The sequence below is a fragment of the Periophthalmus magnuspinnatus genome, chromosome 8, assembly GCF_009829125.3.
Source record: "Periophthalmus magnuspinnatus isolate fPerMag1 chromosome 8, fPerMag1.2.pri, whole genome shotgun sequence".
NCBI classification, from domain to species: Eukaryota; Metazoa; Chordata; class Actinopteri; order Gobiiformes; family Gobiidae; genus Periophthalmus; species Periophthalmus magnuspinnatus.
The window spans coordinates 16,588,955-16,606,797 of NC_047133.1; the positions used below are offsets into that span (position 1 = coordinate 16,588,955).

Here is a 17,843-nt window from a genome sequence, read left to right on the forward strand (position 1 = left end):
CCACCACACCATCACACCATCACACCACCATACCATCAACACCACACCATCACAACATCACACCATCACACCACCACACCATCACAACACCGCACCATCACACTACCACACCACCACACCATCACAAAACAACACCACACCACCACAACACCGCACCATCACACTACCACACCACCACACCATCACACCACCACACCATCACAACATCACACCATCACACCACCACACCACCACACCACCACACCATCACACCATCACACTATCACAGGCAGCAGAATTTCGATCGTGAGTATCAAAGCAACTAAAGAGCCAATCCAGAGCTAGGCTGTTGAAGGTAATGCTCCTTCCAAAATGCTCCTTCCACAGTGGACTTCCTGTATCCTCCTAGGCCCCGAACTTATGTCAGGCTTTATTAATTTCTCTTTGTTATTTGGGCTGATTGGGCCTGATGAGTGTAAAAAAAAAAAATTTCTCTTTTTACATGAGAAAAATGATGTCCACATGTGATGAAATTCGTTCTACATTTTAATCATTTTGTTGGACACAATAAAGTCACATTTGAATAATGATTTGTAAAAACTATTTATGAAGTGCCAAAACTGCAACATTTTTCCTGAGTGTAAAAACAAAATGAGAAACAACAACTGCGCCTCTTGGAACAATGTGTCTCGTTTGAAGTGTTGCTGACAGGTGAAGACATGCGCCTTTAACAAAGTCCATCTTGAATCTAAACTATAATGTGTTATACTCTTCTGTCACCACTAAGAGGCAGTATAATGACCTCATATGTGGACACCATGTAGAGCAGACACCAGGGATTACTATATGACATCACAAGGTGGAACAGAGTGTTTTCAGTTTGAGAGAAGAACTCAGCCTAAATATACAGGGTTTGTGTGTTAAACATGTGTGAATGAAACAAAACACAACTCCAGGTCTGTTTGTGACGAGGAAACAACATTAGAACGGATCAGAGAACAGCGTGATACGTGCCCTTTAAGAAAAATAGCAGCTTTGTGACTCTGCACTTGAAGAATTAAAATGAACTCTAACCAACAATTCAATATTAAATCAGTTATTAAATCATTGTGTGTCTGTTATTCAGGTTAATTCCAGATCAGACGAGTTACACAAATAGAAAAAGCAGCTGCTGTGTTGCCAGATTCACGTGCTGTTTTCAATGACGTCTTGGTCTAAAAAGCTTTTTGTAAATCAAAAACAGGGTGACAGGGGAGCCTCTTTTGTATGTCACACCCTCCCTCGTCTCCTACAGCCTCAACACCGTTTAAGAGAAAACAGAAACACAATATTTGACAAATTTTTATGCTGGGCCATTTTACCCAGTACTATAGAGACATTATTTTAGTGTATGTAAAAGAGATCACTCACTCTCCCCTTTAGTCCTCCAGACCCCGCCCTCCTTCTCCCCCACTCTCCCCTTTAGTCCTCCAGACCCCGCCCTCCTTCTCCCTCACTCTCCCCTTTAGTCCTCCAGACCCCGCCCTCCTTCTCCCTCACTCTCCCCTTTAGTCCTCCAGACCCCGCCCTCCTTCTCCCTCACTCTCCCCTTTAGTCTTCCAGACCCCGCCCTCTTTCTCCCTCATTCTCCCCTTTAGTCCTCCAGACCCCGCCCTCCTTCTCCCTCACTCTCCCCAGCGTTTTACACTTTTATAACAGTTATTAATATATTTTTTATTCTTAGCCCTAAGCAATTTGTGACTCAATATGTTATTTTTTTTTCTCTTTTTGCCTCTCTCTCATCCCCTCTCTTTCTTTCTCATATCCCTTTCTCATGTCTCTCTTTCTCTCTGTCACATCTCTTTTCACCCTCTCTCCCTCTCATGTCCTTCTTTCTCTCCCTCTCTCCCCCTCTCTGTCTCTCTCTCAGTCTCTCTCCCATGTCTCTCTTTCTCTATGTTACGTCTCCCTCTCTCATGTCCCACTCTCAGTCCTTCTTTCTCTCTCTCTCACGTTTCTTTCCTTCACTCCCTCTTGCTCTCTCATGTCTCTTTCTCTCTGTCCCTCTCTCCCTCTCTCATGTCCCTCTCTCACATCCCTCTCTCATGTCCCTCCCTGTTTCTCTCTCTCATGTCCCTCTCTCTTTCTCTCATGTCCCTTTCTCTTTCTCTCTGTCACGTCCCTCCTTCTCTCATGTCTTTCTTTCTCTCTCCTTCTCTCTTTCTCCCCTGCTGTTCTGTTCATGGGACACGGCGGTGTATAATTAGTCGTCCTTAAAGATCGTCCTCTGTGAACGATGAGGACGAGTCCACACCCCAAGCACACTCGGCACGAAGCTGCAGTTCAAACGGACAATTTCACAAAACCAGCTCTGTGTGTGTGTGTGCGTATATGTGTGTATGTATGTGTATGTGTGTATATGTGTGTGTTATAACAGTATCTAGGCTGCCGTGTTCATATTGTCCGTATTATTTGGGACTCACTGTAGTTCCAGGTCGTTTTGTTCCTGAGGCAGAAACTTGTAGAGTGCGACGTACGTGTGGATGGACTGAACGTCGATGCGTTTGGGGACCTGTGGAACAGAGACGACAGCATGAAACACACTCGGAACAGCAGAGGAGACTGACAGACGACAAACACTTGAGTCTGGCCTAGTGCTTCTCAAACTGTGGTACAAGGCCGTCAACAGAAAATTTGGGGCCCGGGGGCAAGAAGCCACAGATGGGCCCCCCTAGACGTGTCACAATCATCACTCTGTCCACTTATCGTTCAGTATATGAAGCTGGAACTATATTTTTGGGGGTCAATATTTCTCGTGTTACTTTTTTGGTTATTTTTTGGTACTATGACACGATTTGAGCCGTAAAAGTTTGAATAAATAACTTCCCTGACTCATTACAAATGCAAACTAACGACTCAAGTGTTTCATTCTGCTGTTTATTTATTGCAGCTCATGTTTTTTTTTCCAGCAATATTGTAGATTTAGAATAGTTTTTGTTGTTTAAATCTGCTCTTGGGTTTTTGTGTCAGTGTATATAAATGTGTTTCAATATTATCGTTTAGCAAACAAGTGGACTGAGTGAGTGTGACGTCACCCACGGCGTTCGGCTCCAGTCAAATGAAGCTCATCGGGGCTAGAGCAGTTATAGCGGGAAATCTGGAGCCGAGTTGCGTATTTGGAACACAAATACGACAGCGAGTATCATAGCAACCAAAGAGCCAATCCAGAGAGATGCGTTAGCTGCCATGTCTTAAAATTCATACTGACAAATGTGTTATCTCCCCAGGCCCCTTTAATATAAATGAATAGAAAGAGAGTTCAATTCTTCTATCCTAAGACCCTGCAGCAGACCCCTTTGTCCCCCCTGTCGACTCCCCTGCATGTGTCAGTGACCTTCATTACATGACAATAATGAAGGTCTTACATTATGCATAATTAAAGGGGCTTGTACCAATTATTTTCCTCATGTTTTTGACCCAAATGTGTCGCACCTCAGTCCAAATTTACTGTATAAGCAGCTCTGGAGGTCAAACCGAGTCCTCTGTGCGCTGTCTGCATCTGGTTATAACGCGTTTTACTGCCCGATGATCAGGAAGTGCACAATTAGCATGGTAGTTATTGTTAACGTTTTTATTGTGAATGCGAAAAACTCTGCTCTGGTCTCTGAGAGTTGTGAAAAAAGCTTATAAACTCATCATGGTGAATCATTAGGATGTTCTGAATACACAAGGTCAGTGAGGAGTAATTATTTCGGTGTTTCATGTTTTTAAGACAGTAAAAATCAGATAGAGCCTTTCAGCGTTTTTAAACTTTTGGATATTTTAGCTTTGGTATAACTTGGATTTATGTTTTTGTTTTGGAAAACCTCAACATTTATTTGGCACGGACTTTGTTTATTCAAAATGGCAGCAGCGACTGTGAAACTGTACAGATATTACATTTAGAAAAAAATATTTCTTTGCCTGCGGGATTTTTTTTTCTTTTTTCTGGCATTTCCACAGCTTTAATTTGCTCCACCTTTCAAAAGTTTGGACACACGTCTCGTTCAATGTTTAATCTTATTTACATTTCAGATATTTAGATTTATGTAGAGCGGACACTTCGAGGATTTATGTAGAAAAGAAAACAGCAGCTCAGGGCGACAGTGGCTCAGTTGGTAGAGCGTTTGCCCACTGACCCGAAAGTGTGCGTTCAGATCCACTGACTCACTGTTTGGCATTACGATTCCAGCTCCCACAGATGAATACTGTCATTGTTTCCCTCTATTATCTTATATCAAAATTTGACCATTTAAATAAAAAAAAAATAAAAAAAGTAGATTTAATTAACTTTTTTTCTTTACTACATAATTCTATATATTTTGCTTCACGTATTTCATGTCTTCTGTGTGTAAAGTTTAGAAAGCAGTAAAAATAAAAAATAAAAATGTAAAAACCCAAAATGAGTGAATCTATCTATACTTTTGCCTGGTGTGTGCATATTAATCTGTAAACTGAAACGTTTCCCTCCTTTTGAAAACTTAAATACGTTGAGTTTCTGAGAGAACCGTGTGAGTCTATGGAGACCGTGTACAGGTTCATGTTGATTAACTGACCCGTTCCAGCTTTGGCGTTTTATATATAGGAGCTGGAAATGACACACAGACAGAGCGCCCACCGTGTCAGCGCTCAGACACATGTGACCCGCCCCCGTCTGTGAACGACACATGTGACCCGCCCCCGTCTGTGAACGACACATGTGACCCGCCCCCTGTCTGTGAACGACACACTCTCGCACTCACACTAAATAAATAAATATGTTATCTATTTGAATATGTTGTATGGTGTACTCTCTGTCATGGTTTGGAGTCAAGGGGCGTTACCTTCATCAGTCTTGCTCCTGATTGGCTCTTTGGTTGCTATGATACTCACGGTCTGAATTCCAAGTGTGGAACTCTGCTCCAAATAGGCCCCTATAACTGCACTAGCCTCGATGAGCTTCATTTGTTCGACTTCTTTACACAGTCTGTGGTTCAGACAAATGGAATTGAAACGATGCTGGTCAAATATAATTAGACGTCGGGGAGCTTGGGAGTGTGAGGAAGTTTGAAGATTGTTTTTTTGATTATCATCTTAGAAATTGAAATTGTGGTTTGAGATGAAGAGGAGAGGGAGACTTGGGTCAAAAAAAGTACTCAGGAAGAAGAAGTACTCAGTCTTGTTACTTAAGTAAAAGTACAGATACTGGAGCAAAAAATACTAAGTAAAACTAAAAGTATCACATGAAAGTACCTGTTTAAAAATGTACTTGAGGAGTAAAAAGTAAAGGTATTTCACACAGATTTTGAGTGGTATAAAGCTTCAAATGTGGTGATTTTGATAAAGATTTGAGCTGAATTTTGTTCAACAGAAACAACTGAATCGATCGTTATTTTCTATCAGTTTTTATTTGTAAAAACAGCAGGTTAGCTCTGTCCATTTCTCTACAGAGTCTACGTGTAAAACCAATGTGTACCTTGACACTGCTCTCCTCGGCGGGGGTCTGATCGCTCGGCTCCTCGTCTTTCTCTTTTTCTTTCTCTTTCTCGATGTCTATGTCAGGCACTGGAATTTCTATAAAAATGGACAGAAATACTTTTACAGTGATCCCCGGCTGCTCCCTGTAACCAATCAGGTCATGCAAAAAGCAATTTCAGATAACACGAAGCGGCGCCGGTATGCTGCACGTACCTGCTGCTTCTGTGGGCGTGTCCTCGTCCAGGCTGTACTGTCTCTGAGCGTCGTCTCCTCCCTCGCCCTGCAACAAAACAATCAGACAAAAACAAATGTAATATATAAACTATGAGTCACGCTGAGAGCTTTGAATATTATTGTAAAACGTCTATTTCTACGGAGCGCACTGTACCGTCCAGGGCTCGCAGACTGCAAATTTGGTCCCGCCGCAAAAGCAATTTACTATTAACATCAAAAACATTAAAATAAACTAGAGATCGACCGATATGGGGTTTTTCACGTCCAATGCTGATGGCCAATAAGATCTGATATTTTCTGGGTGATATATACAACCAATTTTGATTATTTTCTGCAAATGTTCTAATGGTGATAATGATGAAACGGCCCAAAGCACTTTTTAAAATATTAAAGGTCCTATATTACGCAAAACTGACTCTTGTAGCTTTAAGTCAAGTTCTAAAGCTGTTCTCTCCTCAAAAACAGACCTGGAGTTGTGTTTTGTTTCATTCACACATGTTTGCGTAACCCTTTATTATTAGTCTGTTTACATCTCAATCAATGCTCAAAATGCTCTGTTCCACCTTATGATGTCATGAAGTGGTAGTTTTCAACCATTTTAACAGCTCATTTTACCTTTAGTTCAGTAGAGCTCAGCAATTCCAGGACTGAAATCATCATCCAAATGATTCTAGTGAAGGTGTGTGGAGTTTAAAAACAGTGGAGCACTTCCTGTATTACCACATGATGACATCACAAGGTGGAGTGTTTTCAGGTTGAGAGAAGAAGCGTAAATTTGCAGAGGAAAACAACATAAAGGAGGACAGAGATTAAAGCTCACGAGAGTCAGTTTTGCGTAATATAAGACCTTTAAAGATGAGGTAGTGGGTGAGGAGCTGTGGGTGGATGTCACTGAAACATGTAAAAAACTACAGAGCCATATTTGTATCTCAATGCTAACGCTAATGCTAACTTGGAAGCATAATAAACATTAAAACACCACCACAAACTTAAGTATTCTACACGTAAAAATAACTGGGTTGTCTTTACTTTAATGAATTAGAATTTTAATTGGTTGTTTATTTTAAGTTTTGATTTACTATCTGACTAAAAGTGACAGTTAGCTTTGAGACACAGCGAGCTAGCTAGCGTGCTACAGTGGACAGAGCCTATTACATATAATCTATCACGTCGTTTTGTGTAATTGACTTTTCGCTAATGAGACATAAACACACTCCTTTCCTTATCTAACCCAGAGCCATCGCTAAATGACTCCAAACTCCGCGGTCCGTGTTTCTCCGAGGCTCTCCGAGGGTTTTTATGTAACACGACGGCTTCACGGTTGAATATTATGCTGACTGTAGACCTCTGTAAGCATCTCTCCGCCCGAGCCCCTCCTGTGGAATAACTCGTCCTTTCAAACAGCGCCTCAGTGACCACAGGGCTCGCTGTTGACTTAATGATGACATAAATTGTTAAAATATGACACACGAGGCTAATCTGCGGAGCTAAAAACACTCTGCTTTATTAGCGCGCCGTCAAACTAAACCCGGAGGACTGTGAATATTGCTTTTTATCGAGTTAAATGAAGGTTAAAAAGCATATGGAGGGTTTTCATGTTTTTGTAATTCTGGCTTGGTTTGGTTGGATTGTACCTCCGATGAATATTTATCATAGTTTTACATTAGTTCAGTGGTAGTTTGTGATAAAAGTTGAGAAGAAAAGTACAAAAATACAAGTACAGACCATGGTAAAAGCTTAAAGGTCCTATATTACACAACACTGACTCTTGTAGCTTTAATCCATGTTCTAACGCTGTTCCCTCCTCAAAAACAGACCTGGAGTTGTGTTTTGTTTCATTCACACATGTCAGAGTAACACTTTAGTATTTGTTTGTCTACATCTCCAAAGTCCAAAATGCTCTGTTCCACCTTGTGATGTCATGAAGTGGTAGTTTTCAATCTTTTTAACAGCTTCTTCTACCTTTAGTTCAGTAGAGATTGGCAATTCCAAGATTGAAATCATCATCCAAGTGATTCTCGTGAAGGTGTGTGGAGTTTAAAAACACAGTGGAGCACTTCCTGTATTACCACATGATGACATCACAAGGTGGAACAGAGTGTTTTCAGTTTGAGAGAAGAACTCAGCCTAAACCTGCAGGATTTGTGTGTTAAACATGTGTGAATGAAACAAAACACAACTCCAGGTCTGTTTGTGATGAAAAAACAGTATTAAAACGCTGTGTGTGTACAGTGATCCGTGCACCAGCAGGGGGCGTCTTACCAGGCTGCGTGTGGGCGACTCAGACAAACTTCCAAAGCTGGACCGGCTCATCTGGGCCAGAGACGTGCCGTAGCGCAGAGCGGCGTAGATTGGATCCACGCGGGACCGATGGCTTTCTGAAACAAAACACACAAAATGTATTTCAGATATTTTACAGGAACACAGTGATGTCGAAAGTAAAGAGGAATACTTTTCTGATTGCAAGTATCATAGCAACCAAAGAGCCAATCTGGAGCCAGGCTGTTGAAGTTAGCGCCCCTTAGTAACTTGATTAACAGCTTTGCAACGCTGTCAATCAAACCTGCTGCTAACGCTAGCAGGAGTGACCTCAGGGAAAGAAGGCGCCTGATTTGTCTGTTATTAATGTTCATGTCTTGATTTACAGACACAATAGTGAAATAAAAACCCCAGGATCATGTAGAGCGGGTTAATACAAACATTTAAGACCAAAATGATAAATCTGACAGCAGCAGTTACAGAGAGAGGGGACAGTTTTTCAGTGTAAAGTGAAATGGAGCCAGAGTTGATGGAGCCGGAAGTGCACTCAGCTAGTGCGTTTGCTACTGTATGTTTATAAATACAGTCTATGTTGCCCCTCCAGCCCCTTTACTATTTATACTGGCCACACACTGGGACTGAAGTGTGGATCAAAACAATTGGACTGGTGCCAATCTGAACCAACACGAGTCTAAAAATAACACCAACAAACTCTAACTCGGGCCAACGCGACCCACTTAAGAGTCGGAGACCGGGACCGCCGCCAAAACCCTTAAGACGACATGAAGATGGAGCAATAATTCATGTGTTTTCATTTATTTATGCCATACTACGCACCGGCAGGAGTCTGGAGTGAAACCCAAAACCTACTTGAGCCAGAGAAGAAAAAGAATGAGAAATGAAGCTGAAAATATGTAAATCTCTGTGGTGCGTTCAGGGGCAGTGCTTTATGTGGGAGATAGCAGCGTTTGAAGTTATCACAGGGTTTTAAAGAGGGAGAGACGTTTTGGAACCGTGGACTGAACTGAAATGAAAGAGTGAAGAAGACGAGTCCTCAGGGTCAAAGAGAGGAGGAGGAGGGAGAGAAAGAGGATCAAGACGTTTCCTGAAAGTGACAAGTTAAAGTGCACTGAAATGTAACTACTACTGCTACTGCTACTGCTACTGTTGGTACTACTACTGCTACTACTACTACTACTGCTGCTACTACTACTACTACTACTACTGCTACTACTACTACTACTACTGCTACTACTACTGTTGGCACTACTACTACTACTGCTGTTACTACTGCTACTACTACTACTGCTGCTACTACTACTACTACTGCTACTACTACTGCTGCTACTACTACTACTGCTACTACTACTGCTACTACTACTACTACTAGTACTACTACTACTGCAGCTGCTGCTATTACTACTACTACTGCTGCTATTACTACTACTACTGCTACCGCTACTGCTACGACTGCTACTACTGCTATTGCTGCTATTACTACTACTGAATGAGGAGACGAGTGAGGAGTAGGAGTAGGCGTGTACATCACAGTGGGCGTGTCACAGTGGGCGTGTCACAGTGGGCGTGTACATCACAGTGGGCGTGTACATCACAGTGGGCGTGTACCGGTGAAGGTTAAATGGGAGTAGATCAACAAAATGGTGTCTTGAAAGTAGTCGATTAAAGATTACTCAAACATGAATCACTTCAAATACAACTTCAGAGGCTCAATGAGAAGAAACGACTATAAACAGACCTGCTTTGAAAAGTGTTAGCGAGTCGAGGTAAATAAAACCACATACTTTGAGGAAGCGGCTGTGCTTCTGGCTGCTCCTCCTCTTTTTCTTTCTCCGCTTCATTCTTGGCAGTTGTCAGACGAGATGAAGCCATTTCTAGATTTACAGAGACACGAGCACAAAAACACTGAGCTAAAAGTCTAAAAGCATTTACTCCGTCTGCCGCGTGGACGCTCACCTTGGCTCGCCTGCACCTCTTTGACCACGGCCAGTTGGTCGTTGATGATCATCGGGGAGCTGAAGTTTCGCTTGAATGCGCCTGACTGGAGGAGAAAAGAAGACGAGGCGGTCAGTTTGGGGTTTCATTTTGCTTCCTAAACTAAAATAAATGGGTAAACGGTCACACTTTTCCACCTTCAAGGAACCACTCACCCATTCACACACATTCATACAGCAGAGGAGATGCTGTATGAGGGGATTTGAACCGGCAACCTTTGGATCAGTGGGCAAACACACGTGAAGTTCAGCGTAATCCAGATTTTTTGTCGTTTTAAGATGAGTTTGTTTATAAAGATCAGTCATATAGGACTTATCTTCACCGAAACAAGTCTTACACTATTTTACTCAAGTATTTTGCATATTTTTTTTCATATTTGAGTGTTCTACGGCTCCAAATCAGCTTAATCTTCGCTCTACTGTTAAAATATACCTGACTTGTTCATTCCGACTCGGCCGTTCTCTCCTGGCCCATGTGGGAGTTGTCATATTCTTCGCAGGTGGCTCTTGTGTCAGCCATGTCACTTTAAATGACTTCTACTGCCCCCTGTCTGCGCTCCTGACCCCGGCCCACGGACCCAGGCGTTTAACTCTGTGTGGGCATCGTTCTGAACCAATTTTCTTCTGTTCTGTTCACACGTTTTCACAGCACATTGATGCAGTCATTTCATAATCATTGAACAAAAGCAACAAGGCTCAAGGGAAAATGTTCAAGTGAGGACTTTACTTTAAAGGGCCCATATTACCTTAAAGGGCCCATATGACTCTATTCTCTGATCTGTTCTAATGTTGTTTCCTCATCACACACAGACCTGGAGTTGTGTTTTGTTTCATTCACACATGTTTAACACACAAACTCTGCATATTTAGGCTGAGTTCTTCTCTCAAACTGAAAACACTCTGTTCCACCTTGTGATGTCATCATGTGGTAGTACAGGAAGTGCTCCACTGTGTTTTTAAACTCCACACACCTTCACTAGAATAATCTGGATGATTTCAGCTCTAGATTTGCTCATCTCTACTAAACAAAAAGTAAAACATGGCTGTCATGGCTAACTTGAAAACTACCACTTCATGACATCACAAGGTGGAACAGAGCATTTTGAGTTTTGGAGATGTAGATGGACTAATAATAAAGTGTTACTCAAACATGTGTGAATGAAACAAAACACAATTGTAGGTATGTTTTTGAGAAGGAAACAGCGTTACAACATGGCTTGAAGCTACAAGAGTCAGTTTTGTGTAATATAAGACCTTTAAATCAGCCCTATTGTGCTTGTGTCTGTATGGTTCTCATCTCTGACCCTGTGGATGCGGGCGGGATGGGGCGTTACTTTCAACACCCTCACTCTGGATTGGCTCTTTGGTTGCTATGATACTTGTGGTTAGAACTCTGCTCCAAATCCGTCCTATAACTGATTTAGCCTCGACGAGCTTCATTTGGAGCTGAACGCTGTGGTGATGTCAGACTCGCTCAGTCACTTTTTTACACAGTCTATCGGTCCAACACTCACACCTCTAAAGATCCGGTGCTTGATGTGTGAGCCAAACACCGCAGAGCCTTTAGAAACTGAACAAAAGCTGCAGTGAGCGTCAGACTGGGCCTGGTTCACACGTGCTCAGACGGGACTTATATTGTGTAATTTCACACTGAGTTAACCACAACGTGTGTTTGACTGAGATACGAGCGTCACTGGCCACACTGCAGGGTTTTCCCATTAGGAGCCTGGTGCTACAGGGCGGTGAGGGTACAGTTAAAGGGCCCATATTACACTATTAAAGGGCGCATATTAACTTAAACGGCCCATATTCTTCTATTCTCTGATCTGTTCTAATGTTTCCTCATCACAAACAGACCTGGAGTTGTGTTTTGTTTCATTTACACATGTTTAACACACAAACCTGCATATTTAGGCTGAGTTCTTCTCTCAAACTAAAAACACTCTGAAAACGTTTGGCTGCTTCTTCAGTTCTGGTCAGAGCTAACTACACTGAAAGAACCCTATTCTATTGTTCTCTTTGTTCCTATTTGTTTTGGGTCTGAGAATAGAGTTGTAGATCTGTGAGAGATATGTACCGGGCCTCCACTCCTGTTCAAGGAAGGACTGTCTTTCCAAACAAAAATAGCTTATTTAACTCTCCTCTCAATCCATTTCTTTTCTTTGGCTCAGATCTGAACCTCACTGTCTTCAAAGGAGTGATTAGTGTCTTTGAGATGGAGATGAACAACAGACTGGGGTCCTGAGCAGCTCTGGCGCCGGTGTTGGTAAATTTCGTCTTTTGCTATGGATCAAAGCTGGAAGACTGAGGGATTACACAGACAAAAATAAATACACAAAATTCAAAAGAAAAATGTGTAAAATGGATTTGTATTGTTCCTGTTGAACAAAATTTGTATGTACACTCTTCCTTCTCCAGGTTTATTTTCTTAATTGGTGATACTCGTAGGATTCAGCAGCGTTGCGTCGTCATTTTGGTACAAATGGAAAAAAAAAGTGCTGCTCTAGTGTGATGTGCAGGTGTCCATAGGGGGCGCCGACAGCATGCTGCGCTTTGTTGTGATGATGTTTATGATGACGTCAGCTCCCACTGGACTTGTTTCTTTTATTAAGTAGTTTAAGATGAATATTGTGATTTAAAATGTGTAAATTATAACATAATTATCACGAGTCTCAGAGATGAGAACTATAGAGACACAAACACAATAGGGCTGCTTTAGTATCTCCACGGAAACAAACCAGAGAAGTTCCATAGTGCGTTTTTAAAGGTCCAACTTCTTTTGACTTAGCAAAGTTTAGCATCTGTATTCATACTGTTACAAATATCAAACACCACATCAAAGTTTCAACTCTTCTCTCACATCAGTCTGAAGCTCCCAGAATCCTTTGCTCTTGTGTCTCAGGTGTGTGTGATCATGCGGCTGTCTGCTGTTGTCTTTGTGATGGGCTTATTAAACGTGTCTACAGGGGAACATGAGGACGCAGAGGTCAAAACTAAACTCGCGCTGGCTTATTCCGCTCAAATGTAATAACAAAAGCCAGAGGACATTAGCAAAGCACAGAGCAAGGCCAAGCGTCTGCTCGTCTCGAAACCAACGGGGCGATTAAGTCAGCAACAAAACGCAAATTATCGCTCTGACGCATTTCAAGTCGGACTAAAGAGGACGCCTCACTTTGAACGGCATTATCGGACGTTTGCCTGGGTCTGAGCGCTGCCAAATGAGCAGTGGGAGACAGGGAAAGGAACGCACATACATCGCCAATGCCGTTTTGGGTTCTACTTATCACGAGTTTATGTCAAAGAAGTAATTTACAAAGCCTAGAAGTGATCTCGCTATGAGTATTTAAAGAGCCGGTACCACAGTCACAGTCACCCGCAGCGTTCAGCTCCAAATGAAGCTCATCGAGGCTAGAGCAGTTATAGGGGCCAATTTGGAGCCATGTTGCATATTTGGAATTCTGATCATGAGTATCATAGCAACCAAAGAGCCAATCAGGAGTGAGGGTTATTATTAGGGGCCGGTACCTGATTTTCTTTGGCATGTACTTGATCCATTACAGATAAAATGTATCCGTACCAATGCTAGCACCAATGGATCCAATGGGCCCATATTAACTTAAAGGGCCCATGTTACGCTGTTTTCTGATCTGTCCTAATTTTGTTTCCTCATCACAAACAGAGCTGGAGTTGTGTTTTGTTTCATTCACATGTTTAACACACAAACCCTGCATATTTCAGCTGAGTTCTTCTCTCAGATTGAAAACACTCTGTTCCACCTTGTGATGTCATCAAGTGGTATTACAAGAAGTGCTCCACTGTGTTTGTAAACTCCACACACCTTCACTAGAATCATTTGGATCATTTCAGTCCTGGAATTGCCAATGTCTACTGAACTAAAGGTAAAAGGAGCTGTTAACTTGAAAACTACCACTTCATGACATCACAAGGTGGAACAGAGCATTTTGAGCTTTGGAGATGTAGACAGACTAATAATAAAGTGTTACTCAAACATGTGTGAATGAAACAAAACACAACTCCAGGTCTGTTTTTGAGGAGGGAACAGCATTAGAAAATGATTTAAAGCTCATGTAATATGTTCACTTTAATAATGTGGAGATAAACATTTACAATCAAACCTGCTCATGTTTATAATGTTTTAAATGGACCTGTGCATTTCTGTGCTTGTTTGTTTTTGTTTGTATTGTCCTGTGTGTCTCTCATTGGACTGTCCCTGTAGAAATAAAGAAACATTAAATGATATAAACAGCTCTTGAGGCCATAATAAGACCACTGCGTACTGTCTGCGTAGGTATTAAACGTATTTATTGTCATTGTCCAATCATGAGGGAGTGTGTGGTTAGCATGTTAGTTTGCTTATAAACTCATCGTGGTGAATAATTAGGATGTTCAGAATGCATAAGGTAAAATGAACTAGTTCTGCGTTTCGTGTTTTGCAGATGGTAAAATGCACCTTAAACATGCAAATAACATTATAGTTCATACATCTGCTCTATTGCGTTGAGATCTTGCTGCTGCTTTTTAACAAAACAGTGACAAAAACAGCCATTCTGAAATGTCTCACACCAAAACTTTTGCCAAAATCAACAAATCTATTCACAAATTACTCAACCAAAACAAAGCATGAAGTGGGCGGTTTGGTGAAAGATGAAAATCACAAAGTTTAATGTCATTCCTCTTTTAAAGGTGCATTGTGAAACTTTTCTAGTGGATGTTCTGCCACCTGGTTGTCTCCATGGCGACGCTATTGCTGGCCTGTCACGATGGCACATTTTTAAACACTGATACTGCAATAAATTATGATATTGAAACTATTTTATCCAACTGACTTTGTAACAACAAAAGATCATCCCAGTAAGCCGTGCTCTGTTAGTTATGTTAGTGTTCTGCCTGGAAAGTTCCACAGTGCGGCATTAAATATACCTACGTCCAGGGAGACAAGTGGGTGACGCAACCAGACAAAGCTACAGGTTAGATGTTTGTCAAGGTATTTTTGTTAAGCAATATAAACACAAACACACAGAATAAATGTAAGATAAATATATTTAATGCCGTACTGTGGAACCTTCTGAACTTTCCAGGCAATACAAACAATGGAAGGAGAACAGAAGGATCCAAAATGGGCCGTTTTCAGTTTGTCAAAAAAAAAAAAAGTTAAATGGCTCTACACCAATAATTATGGATGTGGAAAAATATCGAAATATCTAAGTATTGAAATATCTAAATATCGTGTGACAGTATCGTTATCGTGGGCTGCTGTATCCATATATTGCCAAGTATTTTTTGGGATCTTTCAGTAATCTTTTTGGGATTACGTCAGTTTTGTTTATTTAGCAAAATGCAATGTTTACGCAATACACACTTAAACTCAGTAGGGGGCGACGGTGGCTCATTTGGTAGAGCGTTTGTCCACTGATCTGAAGGTTGGCGTTTCGAATCCCACTCTCAACATAAACTGTATAAAAATGTGCCTGTTTACCACTTTACAGATTAAAATGAGATGTATTTCAGATTAATTTTGCACAGGTGGTGGTTTAACAAAGAAATATTGTTGCTATGGTGATGACATCGAATCGCCCAAACTGTTCAAACTGTCTGTTTCTTATTATTTGCACTATTTATTTTGTATTAGGACTTTTATTTGGCTTGTTGTTATGGAAGCTCGTCTGAACCCCTGACTCTTTGGTCACTTTCTGTTTGAGTCCGTACCTTCCCGTAGCAGGGCTGCTGCGAGAGATCAGAGGTGCACCACAGATGAGCCGCCATCTTGCAGGTTTTACAGCGTAGAGCCTGTTTGGAGTTTCCTGTGACACAGAAAGAGGCAGAGGGAAGTGAGACATCAGCACAACAGCACTCCTGATGCACTCCTCAGACACAACTACAGCTTTGACAGTTAAATGAACCTTTTTTACACGAGTACGGAACTTTTTGTGAACATCCAATATGTTTAATTATGCTCGTAATAAAAGAAACAAGTCAAGAAACTGAGGAGTATCACGGGAGCTGACGTCGTCGTAAATGTCATCACAAAAAAGCGCTGCATGCTGTCGGCGCCCCCTATGGACACTTGCACATCACACTAGAGCAGCACTTTTTTTTCATTTGTACCAAAATGACGAAGCGACGCTGCTGGATCCTACGAGTATCACCAATTAAGAAAATAAAACTGGAGAAGGAAGTGCGCACGTCACAGTGGGCGTGTACTGGTGGAGGTTAAACTCAAACATGAATCACTCCAAATACAACTTCAGAGGCTCAATGAGAAGAAACGACTAGAACATGGATAAAGATCTGAAATGTGCATTTTACTGCTTTGACCAAGTGCCACAGTGGAGTAGCAGTGGCTCTAGTCTAGTACTATCCACTTTAATCTATAAAGTTAAGTACAGATACCTAAAATTTGTTTTTAAGTCCAGTACTTTACTAATTTCACTTTGTTTCGTTCCACTGATTTTGACTGAGTGAGTGTCGATGACGAGTATCATAGCAACTAAAGAGACAATCCGGAGCAAGGCTGTTGAAGGTAACGCTCCTTTCCGCTCAAGCCGCTGGTTTAGCAGGGAGCTGGTGCTTAGCAACGCTGTCAATCAAACCTGTTGCTAACGCTGCTAACGGGAGGGACCTCGGGGAAAGAAGACGCTTAATTTCTCTGATTTTAATGTTCATATCTTGATTTACAGACACAATAGTGAAATAAAAAACCCAGGATCATGTAGAGCGGGTTAATACGAACATTTAAGACCAAAATGACGAGTCTGACAGCAGCAGTTACAGAGAGAGGGGACACAGTTTTTACACAGAAAGTGAACTAGAGCCACAGTCGGTGGAGCCGAAAGTGCGCCCATGATCACTTCTTACATGGAACGAGGCGGCTAACAGGTTAGCTATGTCCGTTTGTATATACAGTCTATGTTTCTAAGAGACACTTGGTCATACTCCCGCTTGTGCGGCCACTCTCTCTTTTCATATTGATTTAACAGTCTCTCGTCTCTATAATCAGCGCTGTAATATTATGTGTTTCTAAAAATACAATTTCTATACTTTCAATTTGCATCCTAATCATTTCCCTATGGCCTTGGGTCCATTCAAACACTTACACTGTTAATTTCCCCTCTGTGCTGCCCCCTATCTATTTGTGCCTGTATGACTGTTTTATATACACTCAAATGGGTCTCTTACATAATGCATTGCCAGCCTCCCTTGTGTCCCTTTGTCAAAGCAGATGAACTTATCACGTTATTCCTCTTCTAAGCAAATTCAATTCTATTTTTAGTGCCCTGTCTGCCTTGTTTGATAGCTCTTTCTGCTTTGGTCCATGTAATCCTAGTCAGAGGCAAATCCAAAAATCCATTATGTTTGTTTATAAAAAGGGACTTGTTTTAATCGTTCAAGATCGTAGAGCCAGCTGGGGATCGTTATGGTTCAAATCAGACAACACTTCCATTTTTATCACCGTTATAAATAATACAAATTAGTTTTCGCCTTAAATTGTTTCGATTAAGTCTGCAGCAGTCTCAATTTCTGTTCATTTAGCGACTCCCTAGTAGCTGGGTTTATTTGGTGGTGTCTTGTTTGTGAGGCATTTTATGCAGATTATATTGTAAATGAGTCCTGCTGTGACAAGACTAATTGTAAAACATTCATCTATTGAAAAAAAAAAAAAAAGAGTCTGATACGTAACAAAAAAATATGTTTCAGGATGATAAGATTAGATAGAAGAGATTTTATAAATTTTCCTATATACAGAGGCATGTAAAGGTCACATAAAAAAATTAACAAAAAAAATGCTCTTGCCATTTCATTTTGTTGACATCAATTTAAAGAGTTGCAAAGAAATAAAATAAAAATAATAAAAAAAATCAGACA

The 17,843-nt window shown here is 41.3% G+C and overlaps 1 protein-coding gene across 2 annotated transcripts in view; it reads right to left on the bottom strand.

Moving 5' to 3' along the window:
- LOC117374966 (SH3 and cysteine-rich domain-containing protein 2-like) overlaps positions 1–17,843 on the bottom strand; it is a 71,618-nt gene that overhangs the window by 15,059 nt on the left and 38,716 nt on the right. For both annotated transcript variants that reach the window (XM_033971203.2, XM_055223637.1), the window contains exons 3-9: positions 15,687–15,781; positions 9,922–10,006; positions 9,750–9,839; positions 7,951–8,066; positions 5,668–5,734; positions 5,453–5,550; positions 2,442–2,530 (exon numbers count right to left, since the gene is read on the bottom strand). In XM_033971203.2, the coding sequence (XP_033827094.1) occupies positions 2,442–2,530; positions 5,453–5,550; positions 5,668–5,734; positions 7,951–8,066; positions 9,750–9,839; positions 9,922–10,006; positions 15,687–15,781 (640 nt within the window). The remainder of the gene's footprint in view (positions 1–2,441; positions 2,531–5,452; positions 5,551–5,667; positions 5,735–7,950; positions 8,067–9,749; positions 9,840–9,921; positions 10,007–15,686; positions 15,782–17,843) is intronic.